The sequence below is a fragment of the Protopterus annectens genome, chromosome 9.part0 (assembly GCF_019279795.1).
Source record: "Protopterus annectens isolate FY-2018-M chromosome 9.part0, PAN1.0, whole genome shotgun sequence".
Taxonomy (NCBI): domain Eukaryota; kingdom Metazoa; phylum Chordata; order Ceratodontiformes; family Protopteridae; genus Protopterus; species Protopterus annectens.
In genome coordinates, this window is record NC_056743.1 from 878,529,445 (window position 1) to 878,556,262 (window position 26,818).

The 26,818-nt window shown below is 38.9% G+C and overlaps 1 protein-coding gene across 1 annotated transcript in view; it reads left to right on the forward strand.

Moving 5' to 3' along the window:
* Positions 1-26,818, forward strand: part of DCTN2 (dynactin subunit 2) — a 767,074-nt gene that overhangs the window by 330,157 nt on the left and 410,099 nt on the right. The window contains 1 exon segment of the mRNA XM_044083609.1: positions 11,075-11,235. Within this exon segment, the coding sequence (XP_043939544.1) occupies positions 11,075-11,235 (161 nt within the window).

Here is a 26,818-nt window from a genome sequence, read left to right on the forward strand (position 1 = left end):
TGATATAGCACCTGACCAGTTGCTTCCTGTTTCACTGGTTTCCTCTTAGTTTGGCTATCCATTGCTGTATCCTGGTGTGGTGCTTTTTACATTCAATTATCTACACGGAATCCTTCACTTTGCAGGTACTTCATAACCTCAGTTTCTATTTGTTTAACTTCTCCATTACTAAACTCCTTTTCTACTTTTCCTCTTTGTTTTCTTATTTTTTGTATTGTAAAGTTTTCCATGTCCGGATTCCTTTGCCTGTATTTCTCTTCAAATATCTTTGGTGCTGCTATTTTTATATTGGTTAGTTTTGCTTTCTTCTTTGTATAAATATTAGACCAAATGAAATCTTTTTTTTTCCCCATGTCCATATTTCTTCTTCAGATGTCTCCTGATCTTCCTGATTTTCCTTACTTTGGGGGCTTACTCTATCATGCTGTGATGTAACCTGTGTTAGACCTTCCACACCAAATCCTTCACTTTGCAGGCACTTCATAACTTCATCTTCTATTTTTTTTAACTTCTACTTTACTAATATTCTTCTCTACGTTACATCTTTGTGATATTTTTTTTATTGTGAATTTTTCCATATCTGCATGTCTTTGCCTGTATTTCTCTTTGAATATCTTTGAGGATGCTTTCTTTATATTGATTAATTTGGCTTTCTCCTTTGCATAAATATTGCACCATATGAAATCTCTCTTTCCCTTGTCCATATTTCTTTTTTATACTTTTCAAATATCTCTAGGTTTTGTTGTTTATATTTTCACACTTCATCAGATGCTTCTTTCTGCAAACGGATCAAAGTTTCTTGATTTATATACTGTTTTTCACAAATCTGTTGTATTAATGAATGCAGTTTTCATTTGAAGCTTCTGACAGTTTTTCTTGCGGAAGTTTTTTTTCCCCCTCTAATTTCTCTCTCTGTCATTTTGTACATCTTGCGTCTGGAAATTCTGGGCTTTTTGCATAATAGTAACAATAAATAATTTCTTTCTTATCCTCAATAGTCCACTCTTACCTTCATGGCTCTTCTTTGGCCTATCAGTTTTTGTGATTTCTATGGACTGTTACTTCCTTGTACAACATGGGGACCATCCTCCCTCTGGGCCTGGCCTAGCCCCATTCTAGAAATGTTTCCATATTTTGAGGATTCTACACTGTCATTTTTTCCAGTCCTGGTACCAGTGCACCAACCAGGATTGGGCTGTTTTTTTTATCTTGGGTCTTGTGCACCCAGCTATATCTTTTAATTTTTGACCTACTTCTGTCCATGATATATGCTGTATAAATAGTCTGTATATCATTGTCACCTTGGTGAAATTTTGTGAAAACAGGGTCCACCTCGAGAAGCTACTCACCAAGACTTGAATATGAATTCAGTTTCAGCACTACTGCTCTCCTTTGCTTGCTGACTTTTCATCTCTCCATTTGGTTCATAATGATTCACTCCATGGCCTTGCAGATAAGGCTAGTCAGGTTAATAGGTCTATAGTTGCTGGAGTCAGTGGAAGCACTACCTTTGTGCAAGGGAATAATGGTGGCTGTTTTCCATTCAGTGGGTATGAAACCAGTGCTTCGAGTATGTGTTGCTTATTCATGTTGTAACGCATCTAGGATGCAGCCTGGGATGTTATCAGGTCCTGTAGATGCTGAGTTTTTGGCTTTAGAGAGGGCATTTATGACCTGAACTTTAGAGTTGCAAGGTAGGGGGGGACAGGTGATAGGGATGTCATGGGCTATGTGTGGCAGGGATGGAGGAATGAAGTTTTCACAGAACCTGTTGGCCAACAGGTTAGCTATGTCCATAGGCTCAATATATGTGGTATCATTAACTACCAGATTGGCACAAATTTGGGCCTTTCCTTTTAGGTTACAGATGTAACTATAGAATGTCTTGTGGTTGTCCTTTAAGGGAGCTAATTTGCACTCGTAGTATGCTTTGGAGAGCTTCACAAGAAGTCTTATTTGCTTGTTTAAGATGAGGAGGGAGTGTTTCCATTTTAGGAGGGCTCGTCCCCTCCTACTTTTAGACAGCAATTTATTATTCTTATTGTAAAGCCTGTTAATGGCAGTTGTCCACTAGACAGGTTGCTCTTCCTTGAGGAGCTCATTTTGGTCCGGTCATGTAGGCCAAGACAATGCAGTTATACAGGTGTTTGTATAAAGTATTGGTGCAGATCTCAGCATCTGCCATCTGAGGAAGGAGGTATAGTGAAACTATACCATCCAGTAAGAGGTTCTAATCTGCTTTGCAAAAGTTTTTTAGTTAAGTTGCTGCTGGGGGGTAGTCAGGTGTGATACTTACTTCGAATGAGGCCATTTTGTAGTCAGATGTCACCAGGGAGGACCTCAGCGTGGGGGTGCTACAGTGGTCCCCCATATTGGTAAGTATCAGATCCAGGATGTTGGCACCCCTTGTGAGGTCCTGTAGCTGGCAGCAACTTGAATAGGTGTCTTACCAACAGTTAATTGTACCTGAAGTGTTTCCAGAGAATCATGCTGTTTAACCAATCTGGAGGTGTATTTATCTTCAATGAATATTGATACACTGCCTCCTTTAATTTTCATGTCTTCAGTTTGAGGTCTGAACGTGTGGAAGGAGGTGTAACCCAGTATGGCTAGGGTGCTCACCACAGCCTTGAACCAGATATATGGACACTTTCCCAGTTTATCCAGCCAGCCAGATATATATATCAAAGTGAGGACAGCTTCCAGTGAGTGCAGTTTTGTGTTGAGACTCCTAGTGTTTAGCAGCATAAACCTGAGGTTGTTTTTAGATGGAGTATTTACACTGGCAATTTTGTCCTTGAGACACTGCCTAAAAATGTGGGGGTGGCAAGAGTCTTAGCCGGTAGCCGAAATCCCAGGGGTGACAGATGAAGACCATCTCTGACAAAAGATCAAGGTTTATCGATCATGTTATCTCAAGCTGACAGATAGTGGATCCCCTTATAATGGCACCAGAAGCTAAGCCAATTATTGAAGTCAATTATTTTCTGTTTGTACTGAGGCATCGTCCTAGGTGAAGATAAAATGCCGCTTAAGGCTGTACCTGAGACATAGTCCAAGAGCCTCAGTCATGTTTCTCTTCATATAGTCCAGAGAGGTATGTCTCAAGTCATTCACACCAACATGAACTATGACGGAGTCATAACAATATCTATTGTTGAGACTTGAGTGCATGTGTGATATGGCTATATACTGGCAGCTGACAGACAGCTGACAGTGACCATTTCCTTATCCAGCCTGGTTAGAGGGACATCACTGTGTCTCAGAATGGAGTCACCTATGACTAATATGTTTGATTTTTTTTGTTTTGCCTTAAGGGTTTGACTGGTGAGACATTGGTGTGTGAGCTATTATGTGTAATTGTTCTGCAGAGGAAGTATTATGTGTAGAATGCTTGTGTTTGTGTTTGGGAGGTCTCTGGTGTTTAGGCATGTGTCTGGTGAGGACCTCCACATGTGTAGGTATGTGTGATTTGGGTTTATGTGGTGTAGGAGGTGAGATGAGGTGTGCATGCTGGCAACCCGCTCATTGTAATACGTACTTACTGGTGTGTGAGAAAGAGCATGGGTTCAAGGTTCTTAATATAGTTTCATCTCTCACACGTTGTGTTTGTGTGGGCTAGGAGTATAGGGTTGTCTGTGAACATGAGGCAGTTGTTACACTGCCTCAGGATGCCCATGTCAACCAAGCTGGCTGGAGAAACTGGGAAAGTGTCCATCTATAGTGATAAATAAATATATATGATAAGGAAAAGAGGTCACACTTAGGAGTGGCTAGTGTGTGGGAGGTGTGTTAGTACCTCTGAGGCTAAGCTTAGTGTTCCACCTGACAATAGAGCAGGGCTGCAAGAAACCTCTGGAGGACCACAAGCAAAGTGCTAAGGGAAAATTTAACAAGCAAAACGTTTGTGTCTACAGCCAACAACAGTAACCACTACTATGTGGCAGTGTATGATGAAGCTGTACATGCAAACAAGTGCAAACGCGGGGTTTATAAAACAAGAACTACCCTGTTTAACTTTAAACTAGCCAATAAGAATGCTCTGTCTAAACACTAGTCCAATCACCCTTGATTAGATGGGACCCAGACAGCACTCTCCTCATACAAGGGTGCAGAAGGGCCTTCATCAACAAAGGTCGCTTGAAGTTGATGTTCAGAAGTTACAAAACAGACCCAGAAATAGCAAACTTGGAACTGGACAGTGCTACAGCTGAACTAGTACAGTGTACATACAGTAAAATGTGACCCAAAATAGTTTAGACAATTCAAACAGACAGTGGAATGCGAACACAAATTAAAAGTGCAATATTAGAACAAAAACCAGCACTTACAATTAGTTGGAAACAATGGATGCCTCAGATATTTCAGTATCTCAGTGAAGAGCTACTTGTAGTGCTCAAGTGATACCAAACAGTCTAGATTCAGCTTGTCTGAGTCTAGCCTATGCTATAAAATACAGAAGTACTAGAAATTTAAAATGCATAAAATCACAGTCACAACACCAGAAAGAAGTTTAAATAATGCAGCAATTCCCAGCATAGAAGGGTGTAGGCCACACACTCCTGCCACATGGTTTTAGACCACAAACCTTTCTAATGTAAAATAACTGGTTTTAGAGCACAAGTGCTTAAGCTAGAACTAAGTCACTTCAGAATAGCAGACAGAATAGGCCTTCAGCCAGCAATTTCCAGCTGTAAGGGTGTAGGCTGTCCTCTCCTGCCATAAAAGTTTAGACTACAAATCTGCTTAATGTAAAGTAACTGGTTTGGAACCCAAGTGCTTAAAGCAGAGCTAAGACACTTTCAGAATAACTGACACCGTGAGCTTTCAACCAGCAATTCACAGCTTAGAAAAGTGTAGGCTATATTCTTCTGCCACAAGAGCCTAGACCACAACCCTCCCAATGTACAGTAACTGGTTTGGAGCCCAAGTGCTTAAACCATTAACTAAGACACTTAACAGAATAACTGACACAATGAGCCTTCAACTAGCAATTCCCAGCTTAGAATGGTGTAGGCTATACTCTCCTGCCACAAAAGTCAAGACTACAAATCTTTCTAATGTAAAATAACTGGTTTGGAACCCAAGTACTTAAACTGGAACAAAAACACTTAGAACAACAGGTGCAGTAGGCTGTCACCCAGCAATTCCCAGCTCAGAAGGGCAGAGGCTACCCTCTCCTTCCACAAGAGTGCAGACCACAAGCTTTCTTAATGTAAAATAATTGGCCTGAAGCCCTAGTCCTTTAACCGAAACCAAGACACTTAAAGTAACAATTATGTATACAGCTCAGCAAGCTCCTGCCTGGTGCCCTGCAGAGTTCTACAGCAGCAGAGAGACCAAAGAGAGACTTTTCCACGCAGTCACAGCTCTTAAGGCAAAATAATATACCCAACACACTAGTACTAGGTGAATCTATAGTCAGGTACATTGACGTCCCACTCACTAGGCTGAACAAGGAGTAGGTTACTGTTAGCTGCCTATCGGGTGCCAGGATCTGCCACATAACACAAGCACTCGGGTTACTCCAGAACAAGTACAAATATGGCGCTGTATTTGTCCATGTTGGTGTGAATGACCTGAGACGTACCTCCCTGGACTACATGAAAAGAGACATGGAGGAGCTCTCTGATCACATAGCCCAGGCCAGTATGTCCCTGAGCCCAAGTAGCATCCTGCCCTCACCAAGAGTGATACCACGGTATAAAGAACAAAATAACCATTTCAACAATTGGCTAAGCTTCTGGTGTCATTCAAAGGGGATCCAGTGTCTGTCAGCCTGCAATGACATGCTCGACAAGCCACACTGCTTCGCTAGAGATGGCTTGCACCTGTCAACCTTAGGCTTTTGAATACTGGCCAAGGCTCTTGCCAGCCCCATTGTGCCTTTTTTAGGCAAGGCTCAAAAGACAACCCACCGCCGTAAATAGCACAAGTAACAAAAATCTGAGGGTAATGCTACTCAATTCCAGAAGTCTAAACCTCAAAATGCACGCACTTGAGGCACTCCTCAGTATGGAGAAAATCGATAGATGTGCAGTAATAGAAACCTGGTTTAAGGCTCCAGAGAGCACCCCAGGACTACCAGGCTACAAACTCATACCATGCATTTCGGCCACAAAACCCGGACCGAAATACAAAAGGCGGGGGCGTATCCATATTCATCAAGGATAACCACACCTCCAGGTTAGTGGCACAGCACAATGCTTCAGAGATCATCCACGTGCAACTAACAACTGGCAGAACTGCAGTTCAAGTTGTAGCTTGCTACAGATCACCCACCATGTTCCAGGACCCCCATTCCGCATTTTTGGAAACACTGGGAAACATAAAGGTCCTACCAAACACCCTGATTTTGGGTGATTTCAATTACCCAAACATTAACTGGGAGAACTACTGTCCACATTACACTGCCACCCCTGGTCAAAGAAACCACAGTGAAAAACTTTTCAAAAGCAAACTTCACGTTACTTAAGACCAAGGTGGAAAGTTTCAAATCCCCCATGCTAAAGGATAATGCGGCCCAAGCTGCAAAATCCTTTACTAATGCACTCTACAGGCACCTACAAGAATGCATGGATCATGCTATCCCAAGCAAAACCAAGACTCACTCCAAGAAAAGGAAACCAGTCTGGTGGACCTCTGCAATAAACAAGCTATACACTAGGAGGAGGAAACTAGTACAGAAAAGAGTAAGCTCTCAAGAGGGGAAGACATCCCTGATCAGTATCGGCAAGAAACTACAATCCTCATAAAATCTTCCAAGGCTAGCTTCGAAAGAAAAATTGCCAAGGACTCCAAAGTTAGCCACAAGGCATTCTTTAGCTATGTCAAGAATCTAAGTGGCAATTCCCAGATCTGCTCGGAGTTAGTGCAGAATGACACAAAATACACTAAACCGACTGACATCACCAACATCCTGGCAGACAGGTTCAGTGCAAACTTCACCCCCCCACCCCCAAAAGGGCATTGTCATCCCCTTTGGGAAAAACAAGGTGCCTACAAATTACCACATAGGTGGTAATCCGTTAAGTACAGAAGAAGTAATTAGAGATTTGGGGACCAACGTAGATAGTAATCTCTCCTTTGATAGTCACATTGCCAAAGTGGTTAGAAAGACCTTCTATATAGCCCACCTTATCACGAAAGGGTTCGCATCTAGATCGAGAGGTCATTGTGCTCCTCTACTCATCACTCATCAGGCCCATAATTGAATACAGTGCCCCTTTTGGGATGTACCTTACCCGACACCTGCAGCAACTGGAGAGACCCCAAAAGTACCTCACCAAGAGGATCATGGGCAACAAACAGATGTCCAATGCAGCTCGACTAAAGAAACTCCAGCTCTACTCAGTTGCTTACCGCCTACTCAGAGGCGATCAATGCCTGACGTACAAAGCCATGTCAAACCCAGAATTAATGGACAAGCTCCACCTCAAAAAATCCAAGTCCCTTAGAGCTACACGCTCCAGAGACCTAAACCTCAGCACAAAAATAAATAGGACATGCTGGAGGGACAGATTCATTTCCCAGAGGCTCCCCTCACTCTGGAATAGAATCCCAATTCATGTTAAACATAGCCCCTCGCTGACCCTCTTCAAGCGAAATCTGGACGCTTGGATGGGAAATCGCAAATTCACCCCTGGGATCTCTTCTGTGTCCCTGCTAGACAGAGGCACAGTAAACTAATCTTAAAAGGGTACCTTCTGTGACCTACTTTACAGAGGCACAGTAGGCTAATCTAATAGGGAGGCGGAAGCCAAATACAATCTGGCTAGGCTTATAAATGCCCCAGGGCAGATAGCCTAGTATATACCTATGAACCTATGAACCATACCAGAAGAATGTAGTGCTCCTGAAATCACAGACACTCAGGTTAAAACAGCCCTCTCCAAAGCCAAAAACACAGCATCAATGGGACCGGATGGTGTCTCAGGCTGAATCCTACATGAGCTCAAAGATTAACTAACCCCTCACCTAAACACACTGTTCAAACTCAGCATCTCCACAGGCTACGTGCCCATAGAGTGGCGCACAGCAGCAGTTATTCCACTCCACAAAGGTGGAGCCCCAACAGACCCCGGGAACTATTGCCCTATAAGCCTGACTTGCTTGGTCTGCAAGGTTATGGAGCACATCATCATGGATCTCATTAACAGAGACACTGCCAACCTCCAAACACTGGACCCTACCCAGTTCGGCTTTAAGGGCAGATCATGCCTCCTAAACCTGGTGGACGTCTTTGAGACAGTTTCCAAGGCTATAGATGAGGGAAAGGTGGTCCACACAGCCTACCTAGACCTCGCAATGGCCTTTGACGCCATTCCCTATTCTGGCATTATAAACAAGCTCATCAGCCTGAACATAAACCCCTACATCACGAGATGGGTTGCCAACTGGCTCTCAGACAGAACCCACATGGTAAGAGTTGCAGGACTTAGATCTTGACTCTAAACCGGTTACAAGTGGCGTTCCCCAGGGCACAGTCCTAGGACCCTTCCTATTTGGCATATACATCTCCGAGGTACAGGCAAGCACGGGAGGATTATGGCTGACCAATTTTGCAGACGACTACAAACTAAGGGCTATAATTGTGTCTCCAGCTGACACAAACGTCCTCCAAAAGGGTCTCACTGAGACAAATACCTGGTGTCAAAACCATGGCCTCAAGCTAAATGCCAAAAAGTGCATGGTCATCCCCTTTGGAAAAAACAAAGTACCCACAAATTACCACATAGGTGGTAGCCCCCTAAATACGAAAGACGAAATAAGGGATCTGGGGACCCAAGTGGATAGTAATCTCTCCTTTGATAATCACATTACCAAAGTGGTTAGAAAATCCTTCTGTGTGGCCCACCTAATCATAAAAGAGTTCGCATCCAGATCAAAAGAGGTCATTGTGCCCCTCTACGTGTCACTCATTAGACCCATCATAGAGTACAATGACCCATTTGGGATGTACTTTACAAGACACCTGCAACTGGAAAGACCACAGAAGTACCTCACCAAGAGGATCACTAGCCTCAAACAGATGCCATATGCAGCTCGAATGAAGAAACTCCAGCTGTACTTGGTTGCATACTGCCTACTCAGAGGTGATCTCTGCCTGACATACAAGGCTATGTCCAACCCAGAATTGATGGACATGCTCCACCTAAAGAAAACCATATCCCCTTGAGCTACACACCCTGGGGATCTAAACCTCACCACAACAATAAGTAGGATGTGCTGGAGAGATAGATTCCTGTCCCAGAGACTTCCCATGCTCTGGATCAAGATTCCAGTCTACATTAGGCAGAGCTCCTCACTAACACTCTTCAAGAGAAACCTTTACGAGTGGATGGGAAGCAGGAAGTTTACCCGGGGGATCATTTCAGTGGCTCTGCTGGACAGAGGCACAAGGAACTAATCTAAGGGGGGGCGACGAAAGCCAACACATTCTGGCTAGGCTTATAAATGCCTTTGGGCAGATAGTTTAGTACCTACCTATGAACCTACAATTTGATCGGACTACTAACAAGCAGTAATAAATGCAGCAGAATAAGTGCAGCTGAACACTTTAAGAACAAGCAGTAAAGGCAAAATAAAGTAGAAAGAGCCACAAAAACAGTAAAAGCAGCTGAATAAAGTTTTTTATTTAGTTAAGTAGGAAGTTAGGAAACAGAAGATAATTAAAGGTTAAGAAACTAAGGGGGAGGGCCTTCCTAAATGATCCCACTGTACTCCGTAGCATGAGATGATGCGATGGGACTGGGAGGAGTGTCCAATATCAAATTTATAGTAGAGGCAGGCAACTCAGTAGCCACCAAGTTTTAAGAACACATCAACATTTGGGCAGGTGGGTGGGAGAACAAAATGGAGACTGAATTAAAACACAAGTAAAGACAAGTAAAGAAACCTTGGAATTAACCCTGAGATATGTTCACAAAACGTAGCTATTGCAGAATACTGTTAAAAACTACTAATTCATTGAATTAACACATTTGCATGTAAGATTGTATTGTTTCTGTTATTTTTTGCATTAGGAAGTATTTTTAATGATATTTTGTTTTATGCATACTTGTTTAATGCATTGGAGCAACTTTGCGTGTGTCCTGGGGGGAGTATCAGTGTTACACTGGGGAAATGCCACCCCAGGATGAATTAGGTTCTGATTTTATTGTTAGTAGGAGTATTGGTAGGTGTGGAGGCCTTTTGCATCCTTCAAGAAATAATGACTTTCATGTTTTGTTTTTGTTTTTTGTGGGGTTTTTTTCATAATATATTCTGTGCAATGTATTGTAGTTTGGTGCCTTTATTCCGAAGTTTATTTGTATTTGTACAGTGTGTTATTGGATTGACCCTGACCTTAATGTAAGCAAAAACATAGTACAGTTGGATGGGAACAGTTTAAATGGCTGCAGTATACCAAACTGTGTAGCAGACATTTTGATTGCTGTAACACTTGAGGTAGATAAGACAGGGAAGCGATTGTGGGGTTTGTTGTAGACAGTTTCATGTACTTTAATGCATTGTCTCTGATTACCTAATATGCATACTGGTAAACTGCATGACAGCATTCTATTTGTCTACTTTATCCTTCAAAGGTACTGAAACTGGTCTTTAAATTTGTGAATTTGAACTCTGCTTCACTGATTTTACAATTGCATTAAATTCTGAGTAAGCCCTGAAACTGATTCCCTATGCAGATAGCAAGACAGACAAGATATCTTTGTTGTTTTGGACTTGAAAATTTTTGATGTCTGCTCTATTGTGTTTTATATTTTTGTACAGAAATTCATTATTTAACTGTTGCTTTATGTAGGTAGTTTAAAGGATGTTCAGTATGTCATCGTGCTGCTTAAAATACAGTTCTCTTCCTTGGGTTTTGGTACACAGGAGAAATTGTGAATTAAACACTGATTTGTTGTCTGAAAAGTTAAGCTGAGTGATTTAGGGATGAAAGCACGATAAGAAAAAAGTGAACACTTAAGTAAAATGTCCCTTTATATGTAAAGTAAGAGACAGATGCAGAAAAACAATGTGGTCAAAATTGTAGGTTAACAAAAAAACTTCAGCCTTTTTCTTTTTACAGACAGCTGTTAAGGAGTCAACTCTTGAGGAGAAGCTGACACCTGCAGTCCTTGCAAAACAGGTGATCGAATTGAAACAGCAACTGGTATCATCTCATTTGGAGAAACTTTTAGGTCCCAGTGCTGCTGTCAACCTAACTGATCCAGATGGAGCACTTGCAAAGTAAGTGGTGCACTGGAGTCAACTGCTTTGGGGCGTCAGGACATTGTTTCTTTACATTTTAAGATGTATTCTACCAGTGTGTGTGTGTTTGTGTGCGTGTATTTGTGTGTGCGTGTATTTGTGTGTGCGTGCGTGTGTGCGTGTGCGTGTATGTGTGTGTGTGTGTGTGTGCGTGTGTGCGCGTGTGCGCGTGTGTGTGTGTGCGCGCGTTTGTGCGTGCGTGCATGCGTGCGTGTGTGTGTGAAGATGGAAATAGAGTTTAAATGCAAATCCTGCCAGTGGCAGTTGTCAGTGTTGCTGTATGTGCAGCAACTGACCTTGCTACTTGGTTTCTCCTTTTGATTCTGTTCTTTTAGTGGACAGCTGTTTTCTAAAGTCACAAGAAAAATATTTTTAGGTGAATTTGTCTAGATGGCCTTTCTTTTTGCGTTTTGAGATGACCCCAGATGAACATAATTGTGAAGGCAGGCATTTATGTTCCTGTTCTGAGAAGCAAAAGGAAATAGTAATCCCCCCCCCCATAAAAATGTGTAAGTATTTGAGATTCATATTGTACTAATACTGTGTGTGTGTGCGCCTGTCAGTGTTTTTATAACTGTCGATATGTGTGTAATAGATAGACAAATTTAGTGTTTACATGAGTGGGAATACGTACTTCTAGGTGAACTGAACTGCTATTTTCATTTATAGCCTTGTAACAAAGAAATGAAATGAAAATCATATAAAATGCAAACAAAAAATGCAGTATTTAAAATGTAGGCATTTGTAACACAGTGTATGTTGCACAGTTTGCTAATAGTTCATGGTTTTGCTATCCTAGTAAGTTTTCTTTTTTTTTTTTTTAAAACAAGTTTATTGTTTTAACATATAAGAGAAATATCATAACAATTTTATACAAATAATTAAAAATAGGTATTATTATAATATTCAACAAAACAACTAAAGTATTTACAAAGACATCCACTACAATCAGATCAATTAATTAAACTAAAATACTGTGCTATTGAAATTAGAATTTTTTTAACAAATTTTGTAAGTTATCCCATACAATAAAATGTGATGTTTTTCTAGTTGTTCTCATTCTAATTGTGCTTATTTCCATATGACACATTATATTCATAACATTTTTAAATTCATTGAACGAAGGAGGTGTATCTGAAATCCAATTTCTAGTTATTATTTTCCTAGCCACTGCTAGGATAGACCATAACAAGGGAAGCTTAATCTTTTAACACATTGAGGTACAGGTGTGTTGAATAATATAAGAGACTTAGAAATAATGAAATTATCTGTAAAAGAGCCTGCAAAATTCATTAATTGACTTCCAGTATTCTTTCAACTTCATACAGTCATAAAACATATGAGCCCAGTCAGCATTAATTTCTACATTACATCTCTTACATAGATTATCTTTATTATTCATTTTATTCATCATCAAAGGTGTATAAAAGATCTATGTAAAAATTTCCATGTATAAAGTCTCCAGACAATGGAAGATGTAGTTCTATAAGCAGATTCAATATATATTGTTTATCTTGTTGAGTTGGTGGGTCCCCATTAATAGAGGTGAAATAATTCCAGTATGAATCTACATTGTAAAAGTTTCTTGTCTGATAATTTTATGTATATATGAAAGTTTACCTTTATCAGAAACTTTATGCTGTAAATTTATTATCAAGTAATCAATCAGTTTTGGAATAGATTCTTTAACTGTTATAGACATTAGATCTATTCTATCAATGAGATGTTGTCTAAAGATCTGAACCTCTAACCAGCAAGTTTCTCTTAGATCAAATTCTTGTTTTAAGAAATCTAGATTTTTAACTTTATTATCAGATATCAGCTGATACCAGTACTTTAGATTATTATCTATAGCTAAATGAGCTCCTTCAGAAGTAGATGACATAAGCATACCCTGAGTATAAATTATAGGAATACAATAAAATTCCATTCCCTATACTTAGGGTGCATGAATATAAAGTTACGATAACTAATAATAATATTTAATGGGTAACAGACCATATGTTTAGGTGTAATAGGTGAAGTACAAAATTCCTTTAGCAACCACAACATGGAGTTATTTATAATCATATTTTTATGTGTTAAGGAGATTTTCATGAAGTGCATACTAATTAGCTCCCAATAATCTTTCCATTTTGCGACATATGACCGATCTATTAATAAAGTAATAACTTTTATAATAGAAGAGATAATATATAAATTAAAGTCTGGAAAAGAAATACCCCTTGAGACCAGCTATTAGTATGTTTCTTTAATGCAATCCTAGGTCTATTAGGTGCCCATAAGAAATTTAACATTAGTGTATTCAGTTTCTTGATAGTTATTTTGTAGGTGAAAATATTATTGATTGTATTAAGTATAAAATCTTGGGGAATATCATCAATTTAATAATTGTAAGTCTCTCCTCCATAGTAAAAAACATATTATTCCAGGTATTAAAAAGATTTTGTATATTAAGAAAACAGGTATTATAGTTATTATATATAATAGATTTAATATCTTTAGATAGTATTATACCTAAATAAGTTATCTGACCTGAGTTGGGTACATATTTAGTAAAATCACTAATGAGAGTATTTTTTCGTGTATATATAGGTAGTATTTTAGTTTTTCTTCATTGAATATTAAACCAGAAATACTTTTAAAATTCATCATTTTATCAAATAAAGACTGCATAGAAGAATTAGATCCTGCTGATGTAATTAGAACATCATCTGCAAAAGTTGAATTTTGATGATGTATTTTCTTCTATTTCAAAACCCTCTATGTCAGTACTGTTTCTAATCAAATTAGCCCAAGGCTCCATTACTAAAGTGAATAATAGTGGAGAAAGTGGACATCATTGCTTTGTACCTTTAAGAATGGGTATTTTTTGTGAAACATATGTTCCTACCTTAATATAAGCCAGTTCCTTTGTATAAATGCTCAATTAAATTTACAAATGCATCAGAGAAATTTGTGCACTTCAGCAAGGTAAACAGATAGTCCCAACTTACTGAATCAAATGCTGAACCTATATCAAGACTAATAAGTGTTAAATCTGTCTTCTTCCGAGTTGCAAAATCAATTAATGTTAAAGTTCTTCTTATATTATCAAAAGTATTTCTATTTACAATGAAGCCCGTCTGATCTATGTCTACAATGCCGGGGATAATTGTCTTCAATCTATCAGCAAAAATACTCATAAACATTTTATAATCAACATTAAGTAATGAGATGGGTCGATATGAAGAACATCTAGTTGGATCTTTATTTGGTTTTAAAATTGGTGAAATAAATGTATATTGCCAAGATGGGGGGGTTATTAACTCAGTTTGGGCCAGAATAAAAACCTTATGTATTAATGAATATGTAGTTTTAGAAAGGATTTTATATATCTCTGGTATAATACCATCATTACCCGGTGCTTTGTTTGATTTAAGCTTATTTATTTGTGTAATAACTTCTGTATATGAAATACTCTTGTCCAATAGTTTAATCTGTTGTTTATTAAGCTTTTTATTCATGTTTGTGGTTATAAACTCCTTTATTTTATCTTTAGGTTCCATGTTAATGTTGTTATGGTTAATCTTGTGAAAGTGATTTCTAAATTCATCCAGTATTTCTGGTATACTAGAAACATTCTTCTTTTCCTTAGAGAAAAGATTTCTTTGATATGGTTTTGTTTATTCAATCTTTTGTTTTATTTTTAAGTCTATGTAAGTATTTGGGGCTTATTGAATAAGACAAAACTTGTGTTTCTCTAAAGTTATTTTAACTTTATGAGTTAAAATTTCTTTGTATTTCTCATTTAGTTTGTTTATTTCTTCAATAACTTTCTTGTCCATAATATTTTCTTTATTATTATGTTTATAAGAGTCTAGTTTACTTGGAATATCTAACAATTCCTTATCCCAAGATTTCCTTTTGTTATTATACCATCTGATACTTTGTCCATATAGATATGATTTTAAGGCATCCCAAACATAGACAATGGAGACTTCAGGAGTATTATTTATGTCTAGAAAATGTTGTACTTCTGAAAGTATATATTCTTTATAGTCTTTTAGCTGAGTTAAGTATGCTGGTATCCTTTTGATCTGAACATTATGAGTATTTTTATCATGAATTCAAAAACAATTGAGTTATGATCAGATATAGGACATGAAATGATTTTGGAATTAATTAAATCTGTTACCATCTGGTTAGAAATAAAGACCCTATCTATTTTTGAATAAGTTTTGTATCTGTTAGAAAAAAGGTGTATGGTAATGATTTTGACTCTATCTGATTATTAATATCATTCAAATGATAAGAATTAGCAAAATCATTTAAATGTTTTGCATTAGATGTAATTCTTCTTTTCTTTATAGTGGTAGTATCACTTTCATGTAGTATACAATTAAAATCACCAGCTAAAATAATATAGACTATAGAGAATGATATGATCTTATCAATATGATGTTTCACTGTATTAATACCAATTCCAGGTATCCAGTATACATTAATTAAAGTGTAAGTCTTCCCATTAATTTGTATTGTAACCATACAAAACATTCCTTTGTCATCCTGATAAGACTTAATGGTTTTAGGAATGGGCATACTTTTATTCCATAAAATAGCCACTCCTCTTTTTTCTGAGTGTGCTCTGAACTAACCAATACTGCATACTTATTAGTGGCTAGTTTATCAATATCTTTTTCAAGAGATGGGTTTCTTGCAGGAAGACTAGATTGGCCTTGTGTAGATTAATGTATCTTATTAGGGGATTATTCAATCCATTAATGTTTAAAGAAATTCCTTTTAAAGATGTCATTTGGCATTTTTAAAACTCAAGAATCTTATGATCGAAATAACAAATAACAAGATAAATAATGTTACATCTCCTCTTTTAGGTGTACCTTTAAATATAGCTGTATTTATTAAATCTCTTATGGGATTTTGTATAGGATTCAATTTTGTTTGTAGTGACAATGAGTGTACAAAATATATTGTGGATGTCAAAACTATATACATATAACAATGAACAAGTGAAAATAATGTAAGGATTAAACCTTGCATCCCACCTGGAGTTGAAAACTCCAACTTAGAGCAGTATTTACTACTCAAGTTAACCCCCTACCTAAGCAGCAGTACCTCAGCTACCACCTTATCAATTTAATACTAGTTATATTTAACTGAGGTTAACAGTTTTCAATTCAATTATCTATCAAGACAAAACTACACATTTGGTAAAACAGCATCATATAAACTAAAATAAACTTTTTAAAAAAACTGTTCATACTATTATATAGATCTATGTAATATATATCACTTGTATTCTAATAGCATTCAAATAATCTTAATGTTAGAAATCAAGAGGAGAGAAAATTATGTTCTAACATTCATTTAAATCAAAAACTTTGGCTAATATGATTCAGACATTACATGCATTAAGATGCATCTATTTTATGTGAATTCTATCAACAGCTTCCAAAAAAATCTTGAATTGTTTGTATATGAGCATTTACTTAAACTCATTATTGTCAATAGAGTAAAATATTGTATTCATAAAATTATTATGCAGATTCTCAGAAACACCTGCGTTACCTAAAAAAAAAAAAAAAGCCATCACACACACAAACACAGACACACACACACACACACACACACACACACACACACACACACACACACACACACATATATATATATATATATATATCTGATCTCACTGAGTTGTGTGTTAGTAGAGCACTATCCTACTTGCTGTCCCTAGAATAAATCTGTCTGCTTTATACAAAATAATGCACAGCAAACACATATTAGTAACCAGATTTTACAATCATGCAAACCTACTGCTTTAAAATATATCACATGACATTTCTTCCAGAATAGAGTTATAAGATTATTTATGCTTGCCAATCAGATGAATTAAATGAGTTATAGTAAAGTATATGTTTGGGACACAAGTTTTTAACACAGATTATTATGCTACTGTTAAGTAGATTTTCAAAAACATTTAAATAAATGTTTCATTTTCTATGCCTTCTAAAATAAGATATTTACTTGCTACAAGAAACTACATCATCCAAACTCATCATAACTGACATATTTTATGAATAGAGTATTTTCCTGAATCTGTGGTGTGTCAGTGTGATAACCTTGTCAATGTTTATACTAACTGCTTTCAGTTTCTCTGTGAAAATTCTGTGAGTGAAGCTTCTGAGGAAACTCATGGAGACTATGCATGAGACAGCCCACATCCCAGATTGTCTCCTTAACATTTTGGGAAACTTATTAAAACTTGTGGCAAACATTCATTTTGTCAATAGAGTAAAATATTGTATTCATAGAAATTATTATAAATCATATTGGATAGTTATGCAGATTCTCAGAAAAAAGCCATCACACTCACACACACACACACATACATACACACACACACACACATATATATATATATATATATATATATATATATATATATATATATATATATATATATATATATCTGATCTCACTGAGTTGTGTGTTAGTAGAACACTATCCTACTTGCTGTCCCTAGAATAAATCTGTCTGCTTTATACAAAATAATAAACACATATTGGTAACCAGATTTTACAATCATGCTAACCTACTGCTTTAAGATATATCACATGACATTTCTTCCAGAATAGAGTTATAAGATTATTTGTGTTTGTCAATCAGATGAATTAAATGAGTTATAGTAAAGTATATGTTTGGAACACAAATTTTTAACACAGATTATTATGCTGCTGTTAAGTAGATTTTCAAAAACATTTAAATAAATGTTTCATGCCTTCTAAAATAAGACATTTACTTACTACAAGAAACTACATCATTTAAACTCATTATAACTGACATATTTTATGAACAGAGTATTTTTCCTGAATCTGTGGTGTGTCAGTGTGATAACCTTGTCAATGTTTATACTAACTGCTTTCAGTTTCTCTGTGAGAATTCTGTGTTTTGAAGATTCTGAGGTAACTCAAGGACATTGTGCATAAGACAGCCCACATCCCAGATTGTCTCTCTTAACATTTAAACTTATTAAAACTAGTGACAAACATTCATTTAGCAGTGTAAATGCATCTAAACATGACAGAACCTCCACAATGTATTCCACAGATCATCACAGCCTCTATGCAAGTGAAATTAAACTCAAAATTACCAACAAGCAGTAAAACTCAGCATTCTTCTCCCAACTCAATTTTCATACAAATCCTATTATTCACTGTGCCCACACAGTCTAAAGCATTCTATATATTAATAAAGAAAAGAAAAGAGTAGAAAATAAAAGGGAGTGAGGCAGAAAAAAAATGTAAGAGAAAGCTGTAAGAAGTATATACAATGGAATGTTACTTACTGTTTATATTAATAGAGTTAAAAATAAAACATATTATTTACTCTTATTTAGTTCTGATTATTGTTAGTTAAAGCATGACAGATTATTTACAAACAAGCATAAGCAGTATAATCAAGAAAGTATAATTAGAAATAGCATTTGAAGAACTTATAAACTTTTACAAGAAATAAATATGTTATTATTCTATTAATGATATTTTCATTACTGTTCTCTCCTGCCCTCCCCACCCTTTACCCACTACATAATCTAAATAGAATGTCATTGTTTAAACAAAGAAAATAATAAAAGAAGAAGGAAAAAAAGGTAAAGATAAAAATGTATCAAATTACTAACCTTACTTTTTCAGAAAGAAAACAAATCAGTCACAGCCTGCCATTAAATCCTCAGGCATTTTGACTGGTTATGAAACAAAACATTTCTTTGCACATAGAGAATAACTTTGATTAAATCTTTTCCAAAATATTTGTGGCTTTCTGCAAATGCAGGAACTATATTCAAAAGATTAATAATGAACTAAAATGATGAGAGAAAAAAAACATATAACAAATCATTTGTTTTTAGTCTCTTCTTCTTCTCTGAAGTCTTCCAGGAAGCTTCAGTTGCCAATCTCTTTAATGGAGAACTAGGCCATTCCATTTCTTCTATTTTAGACAAAATCCTTTTCTTTGACAAACAGTAAAGCAGGGTCTAAATCATCGAAGACCTTAGGACCATCAGGAAGGAAGATTTTAAGCTTGGCAGGAAACAGAAGGTAAGTTTTGAACTGTGCTTTTTAAGCTCCCTTATTAGTGGCAGAAAAACTTTTTTTAGCAATTACCATGGAAGAATAGTCATTGTCAAGCACAGTTGTCTCATTAAACTTAACAGGAGCTTTAGCCCAAGCAGATTTAAGAACCATCTCTTTATCAAAAGATGATAGAAATCTAACTATAACTGATCTAGGATAGTTTTGTTAGAGTTAGTATTAGCTATAGATCTATGTGCTCTTCGATACCAAAAGAGAATGCTTCTGGTAAATCTAAAGTTTTAGGGAGCCATGTTGTTAAAAAGTAATACTGTTACCTTCAATATTTTCTGGCAGTCCAAAAATCCTAATGTTATTGAGCCTAGATCTGTTTTCCAGGTCATCCAGCTTTGTTTGTAAATGTGTATTTTGTTTCAGCAGAAACTCAATGTTGATTTCCTGTTCTTGTATTTTATTTTCCATGTCATTCACAGCTTCTTCTATGCCTGTCATCTGGATCTTCTGTTGTTGCAGGTCCATATGTAACAAGTCTATTTGTTTTGTAGTTTTTTCTATGAAAGTGTCTATTTTAGTATCCATTTTATCCATCTTAGCAGTAAGTTGCTGGACTATAATTATCAGAGACTGAAGTTCTTTCTTGATGCTGGAGTCTTGAGAATTTGTCTTACTGGAACTCATTTCAGACTGATAAACTGACAGGAAAATTTCCAAAGTAATTTCTGACAGGAATATTATTAAGATTTCCTTTCTTTTTTAGATATAGTTCAAGAACTATATAAAACAAACATATTTAGAAAGAAAATTACTTCAAGAATTAATTTTTTAAGGAATTAATTCCTGTCAATGTAATGAAATTGGTGGAGCTGAAGAAATCTGCTGCTATCCTGTGTTCATCCTTGGCCACGCCCCCTAGTAAGTTTTCTTGAATGTGCATTAATGTAAGTGAACGTTGGGTAATACAGATTTAAGTTGCTACAAACAGCTACACACTACTGCGTATTAATATTGTGAGTGCAGCTGTAAGTAGTCGTTAAGGTTAAATAACTTTAATAATGTAAGATGCTAAGAAAGAATCACACCTAAGGACTTACCAAAGGTAAGTGTTGAGTTGTCTTGTCAGAGCAGCACCAAGACAGTTCTGGTCTCTAAGGTGAGAAAACCCTTATAGGATTTTCGAGGGAAAGCAGAGCATGGAAGTACACTCTGGAGTTCCACCTTTGAGGACTTCTAATTGAGACAGCCCTAGAAGTACAGAGGAGGAAAAGCTATAATTATACATGTGAGTTCTGTTTGATGTTTTTAATTTCCAGGTGCTACATGTAGATTTTCAGTGGTTCAGGTTTAATGCGAGTGCAGATAAGTAGTTAACTGGACAGAAATATATATTTGCCTTTGTCAGAGAGTGGCAATGATGATCTGTTTGAGCTGCTCTTTTGATTACCATTCTTTGAAGTGTATGTGTGCGTGTGTGTGTGTTAGTGTGCATGGAGCTATAGGTTTATTATCACTGTGTAAGATGCATTGATGTCTACTTTTCAATCAAGGTTGGATAACTGCATATCAGAAAGGTTGCATTTATCTCCACTGTTGTGTGAATTCTGAGTATTTATGCATAAAGACGTGGGGTGTGGGAGTTTTTTGCCTTCCTGTAAAAACAGTTGTGCAGTATTTGTTTCCTGTGGGATGAATTATTTTGTGGTGTTATTTTTGTGATGTACTGAATCGCAAGGTAATTTGCATGAACAGTTCGGTACTGACCCATATGTGTATGCATTATGTAGTCTGTGAGTACACAAATGTTCGATTTGAGATATAGTCACATAGCTGACCAGGTTCCAAAGCTTCACGGCACCTTTCACACACCCATACTGTCAAGCAGCTCAAGCTGAGCTGACAAAAAGACAAGTTTGGGCATGAAGCCCTTCAGAGCTTTCTTAGCAGCAGGGAGAGGGAGGCTGAGCCCTGAAATTACAAGGCTATGAATAACAAGAAATAATGTCCACACCCTGGCATAAGAAATGCATAAAAAAGAGGAGGATGGAGGGAGAGAGCAGCTACCTGCAGCACTGATCATTTGAACATCTAATGTTATGGTAAGCTCAACTTGCACAACTATGCTATGTTCTTCATATTGATTACTGCTGCAGTAACCTTAGCTGTATGGGCAGAATACCATAGTTTCATAGGTTCATACTAAGCTATCTGCCCTAGGGCATTTGTAAGCCTAGCCAGAGTGTGTTTGGCTTTCGGCACCCATTTTAAATTAATTTTGCTATGCCCTTTTCCGAGGTTAGTATACTGTGCCTCTGTCTAACAGTGACACAGAAGTGATACCCTGGGTAAACCTATGATCTCCCATCCACTCATCAAGATTCCTCTTGAAGAGAGTCAGTGAGGGACTCTGCCTAACCTGGACTGGGATTTTATTCCAGAGTGAAGGGAGCCTCTGGGTTATGAATCTGTCCCTCCAGCATGTCCTATTTATTTCAGTGCTGAGGTTCAAGTCTCTTGAGCGTAGCTCGATGGGATTTGATTTTCTGAGGTGCAGCATGTCCATTAATTCGGGTTGGACATGGCTTTATATGTCAAGCACAGATTGCCTGAGCAGGTGGTATGCCACTGAGTAGTGCTGGAGTTTCTTTAACCGGGCAGCATATGGCATCTGTTTGAGCCCTTTGATCCTCTTGGTGAGGTACTTTTGGGGTCTTTCCAGTTGCTGCAGGTGTCTGGTAAGGTACATCCCAAAAGGGCATTGTACTCAATTATGGGCCTGATGAGGGATGAGTAAAGAGGCAAGATGACCTCCCTGATCTAGATGTGAATCCCTTCATGATTAGGTGGGCTATATAAAATGTTTTTCTAACCACTTTGGCCACGTGGTTGTCAAATGAGCGATTGCTATCAACTTGGGTCCCCAGGTCCCTAATTACTTCTTCTGTACTTAATGGATTACCACCTATGTGGTAATTTGTGGCACTTTGTTTTGCCAAAGGGATGACTATACACTTTTTGGCATTTAGCTTGAGACCATGGCTCTGGCACCAGTTGTCTGTTTCTATGAGGCCCTTTTGGAGGATGCTTGTGTTGGCTGGAGAGTCGGTTATGGCACCCAGTTTGCAGTCATCTGCGAACTTGGTCAGCCACAGTCCTTCCATGTTGGCCTGTACCTCCGAGAAATATATACCGAACAAGAGAGGTCCCAGGACTGAGCCTTGTGGGATGCCACTTGTAACTGGTTTGGAGTCTGACATGGCTCCAGCAATTCTAACCATGTGGGTTCTGTCCTTGAGCCAGTTTGCAACCCATCTAGTGACATAGGGGTTTATATTTAAGCTGGTGAGCTTATCTATAATGCCCGAGTGGGGTATTGTATCGAAGGCTTTTATGAGGTCCAGGTAGGCTGTGTGGACCACCTTCCCCTCGTCAATGGCCTTAGTGACTGTTTCAAAGAAATCGACCAGGATTAAGAGGCAGGATCTGCCCTTAACAAAGCTGAACTGGGTAGGATCCAGTGTAGTCTGTAGGTCCCCAATATCTTTATTTTATGAGGTCCATGATGATCCTTTCCATAGCTTTGCAGACCAAGCTAGTCAGGCTTATGGGGCGATAGTTTCCAGGATCCGTTGAGGCACCACCTTTGTGGAGAGGGACCACTGTTGCTGTACGCCACTCTTTGGGTACATATCCTGCAGTAAGGTTGAGATTGAACAGTAGTTTTATGTTTGGGTTTAGCTCTTCTTTGAGTTCATGTAGGACGCAGCCCGGGACACTGTCTGGTCCCATTGATGCTGGGTTTTTTGCTTTGGAGAGGGCGGCTCTTACCTGAGCATCTGAGATGTCAGGGGCAGCACTCTGCTGGGATAGATATTTGCCCTTTTGGTGGGGAGGGGGGGAGAAGTTTGTGCTGAACCTGTCAACTAGGATGTTGGCAATGTCTGTGGGTTCGGTGTATTTTTTATCATTTTGGACTAATTCTGAGCATATCTGGGAATTCCCACCCAGGTTCCTAGCATAACTAAAGAAAGCCGTGTGATTATCCTTAGTGTCCTGTGCAATTTTTCTCTCGAAGCTGGCCTTAGACGATTTTATGAATGCCCGTAGTTTTTTGCTAATACTGATCAGAGATGCCTTCCCTTTTTGGGATTTTGCTTTATCATGTAGTAGCTTCCTCCTTCTGTTGTATAGTTTGTTTATGGCTGGGGTCCACCAGACAGGACGTCTGCCTTTAGAGGATTGGGTCTTGGTTTTATTTGGGATTGCATGATCCATGCATTCCTGAAGGTGTTCATAGAATGCGTTTATAAAGGATTCTGCGGTCTGGACCGTAGTTTCCACAGGCCCTGGGGCTTTGAAGGATTCCACCTCGGTTTTGAGGAGTTTGAAATTTGCTTTAGAGAAGTTTTTCACTGTGGTTTTCTGGACAGGGGGTGGAGTCGGGATGTGAATATCCAGTGAGATTAGTTTATGGTCTGATCTTACCAGTGAGGGATACACTTCTGGTCTGGAGCATAGAGTCCCCATGTTAGTGATGATCAGGTCCAGTATTTTTTCCCCTCTTGTGGGAGTGCTAACAAGTTGTTCCATAGCATTCGAGTTTATAAATTCTAGGAACCTTTGGTCTAGGGTGTTGGAGCTAGAGTAATGCTCCCAGTCTATGTTTGGGTAGTTGAAGTCGCCCTATATAATGGTGTTTGGAGAGACCTTTATATTTTCCAGTGTTCTCAGGAAGGCTGAGTGGGGTTTCTGGGTTTGGGAGGGTGGTCTGTAGCAGGCTATAAACTGGAAGGCAGTTTTACCCACTGTTAGTTGCACATGGATAGTCTCTGATGCTTCGTGCTGTGCCACCAACCTGGAGGTGTGGGTATCTTTGAATATTGATACTCCCCTCCTTTTGTGGTTTGGTCCAGGTTTTGGGGCCAAAAGCATGGTATGAGGTATAACCTGGTAGTGCTGGGGTGCTCTCGGAGCCTTGAACCAGGTTTCTGTTACTGCACAGATATCTATGTTCTGCATGCTAAGGAGAGTTTCGAGTGCGTGCATCTTGAGGTTTAGACTTCTGGCGTTGAGTAGCATTACTCTTAGTTTCTTATCCCTTGTGATACCTATGGAGATGGGTTTGTCTTTTGAGCCTTGCCTAAAAAAGGCACGATGGGGTAGCAAGAGCCTTTGCCATATCCGAAAGCCCAGGGGTGACAGGTGCAAGCCGTCCCTAGTGAAGCATTGTGGCTTGTCGAGCATGTAATCCCAGGCTGACAGGCATTGGATCCCCTTTCAATGTCACCAATACTTAAGCCAATTGTTGAAATTGATTATCTTGTCTTCATATTGTGGCATCATTCTTGGTGAGGGTAAGATGCTACTCAAGGTCAGGGTCTTACCGGCCTGGGCTACATGCTCAGAGAGCTCCTTTATGTCTCTCTTCATGTAGTCCAGGGAGGTACGTCTCAGGTCATTCACACCAGCATGGGCAATGACTGAGTCATATTTGTACTTGCCTTGGAGTGACCTGAGTGCTTGTGTTATGTGGTGGATCCTAGCGCCTGACAGGCCGCTCACTGTGACCTTCTCCTTGTTCAGCCTTGTGAGCGGGACGTCAGTGTGCCTGACAATAGTCACCTATTACAAGTGTATCAGGTGTGTTGTTTAGCCTTAAGGGCTGTGACTGTTTGGCACACTGGCTTTGTGAGCTATGTGTTGCACGTGTTTTGTTTTGGGGTAGCGGTTGCTTGGGTGTCTGCTTTGGAGGTCTCTGCTGCTTAGGCAGATTTTTATTTAGAACCTCCGAGTATGTTTTTGTGTTTGTGTTTGGTTTGCTGTCGTGGTAGGTCTATGTGAGACTGGAATTGTAGTGAGTGTGGTTTCCTTCTCCTCCTGACTGGTTATGCCAGTACTGAGTTGAGAGAGCTTAGCCTCCAGTTTGGCTATATGGATGTTCATCGTGCATACAGCTGCAGTCATAACAGATGGGTTATCCTGAATTCCAAAGTCTAGGTCCAGCGATGCCATTTTCTTCAGTCTTTCTTGCCGCTGCCAGCGAGCTGAAAGAAGTTTCGCAGTGCTGTCGGCCAGCTCCTGAGATTACGAATATTTTTCAACTGAAGTCTTCTTGAAAGCTAAGTACCCTTTGGGGAAACTTTTCTTGCCTCAGACCGATGTCAGACAAAGTTAATAATTGCATTTCATGTGGAAGCAAATACCGCATAAGGATTTCCATTCCTTCTGCATTCCTTGCTTAGGCCCAGACCAAGGCGTCGGCCTCTCGCCTGTCGCTTTTGTGCTAGATTCAACAAGCACTATTAAGCATCGGAGTAACACTATTTTGGTAAAAATGTAATTACATTATGTCGCCGGATACTCTAACTCCAGTTTTGAGTAAAAGGTCCGCGACTTTACCGACACCACGCTAAAGCCGCTACAGGTGCACGGTTCTCAGCAAGCTTACACGCAGCCCCTGAGTACCGATGACGCTTTAGCGGTGTCTGCTGTGCTAAGCTCCTCGGCCCCACACCGACTACAGATACCAACGCCACTCTTGGCGGAAACTCAGAGTTTAGACAGGCCTGCCACCTCTCAAGGTGTCTTTAGGCCTTCTTCTTTTCCATTAAGGCTTACACAAAATCTAAAACGGCCATGAAAACTAAAAGACAAGCTCCACAGAGCCCTTCTCAAGGCCCCATGCCTAAAAAACAGATGCTCAAAATGGCTGAGGATTTGATTACTCTTATCAGGGTTCTCAACCCCTGACAAAAGGCCCAGATTGGAGGAAGACTACCCTTCCTCGGACCAGGCCTCCATTACCTCAGAACATTCTGAAGACCAGGAATATTCATACTCCCCTTTTGAAGATTCTGATGCGGAGGAGTCTATTCCCTCTGTCTCCCCCCCTGAGGACTATTCTTTTGGGGAATCCTTGCATACCTTGAGGGAACACTTCCACTGGGAAGGCCAAGATTACTCAGATTCCAAGAAAAGGCTCAGGGATTTTCTTTTGCTCCCTCAGCACAGGCATCTGGCTATCCCTCCTGTCTTAGACATATTAGATGATGTGAATTCAGAGGCCAGCCTTAACCCAGATTCTTTACCACCAGCTCCAGTTAAGACTGACGGGTACTACCGTGTTCCTGATTCACACCAATTCCTATACAAAAGCCATGCTGCTGACCCAGAAACTATTTCACAGGGTCCCAAGGGAATTAAGGCCTCCACTGCCAAAAATCCATTACCTTCAGAGAGAGATTCCAGAGCTTTAGAAAGGTGGGGGGAAAAGGTATACACCTCGGCCACTTTAACCATGAGGGCATTAAACTGTCAGTTCCATATGTTAAAGTATCAACAGTTTTTGTTATCTCAGTTGAAAAGCAAAATATCACAACCTGAACAACCAGACTTGAAGGAGTTGCAGGATTTGTTGCATAGTGCAGAGCAAGTGGGTAAACATACCTTGCAATGTGGTTTTGATGCTTTAGAGG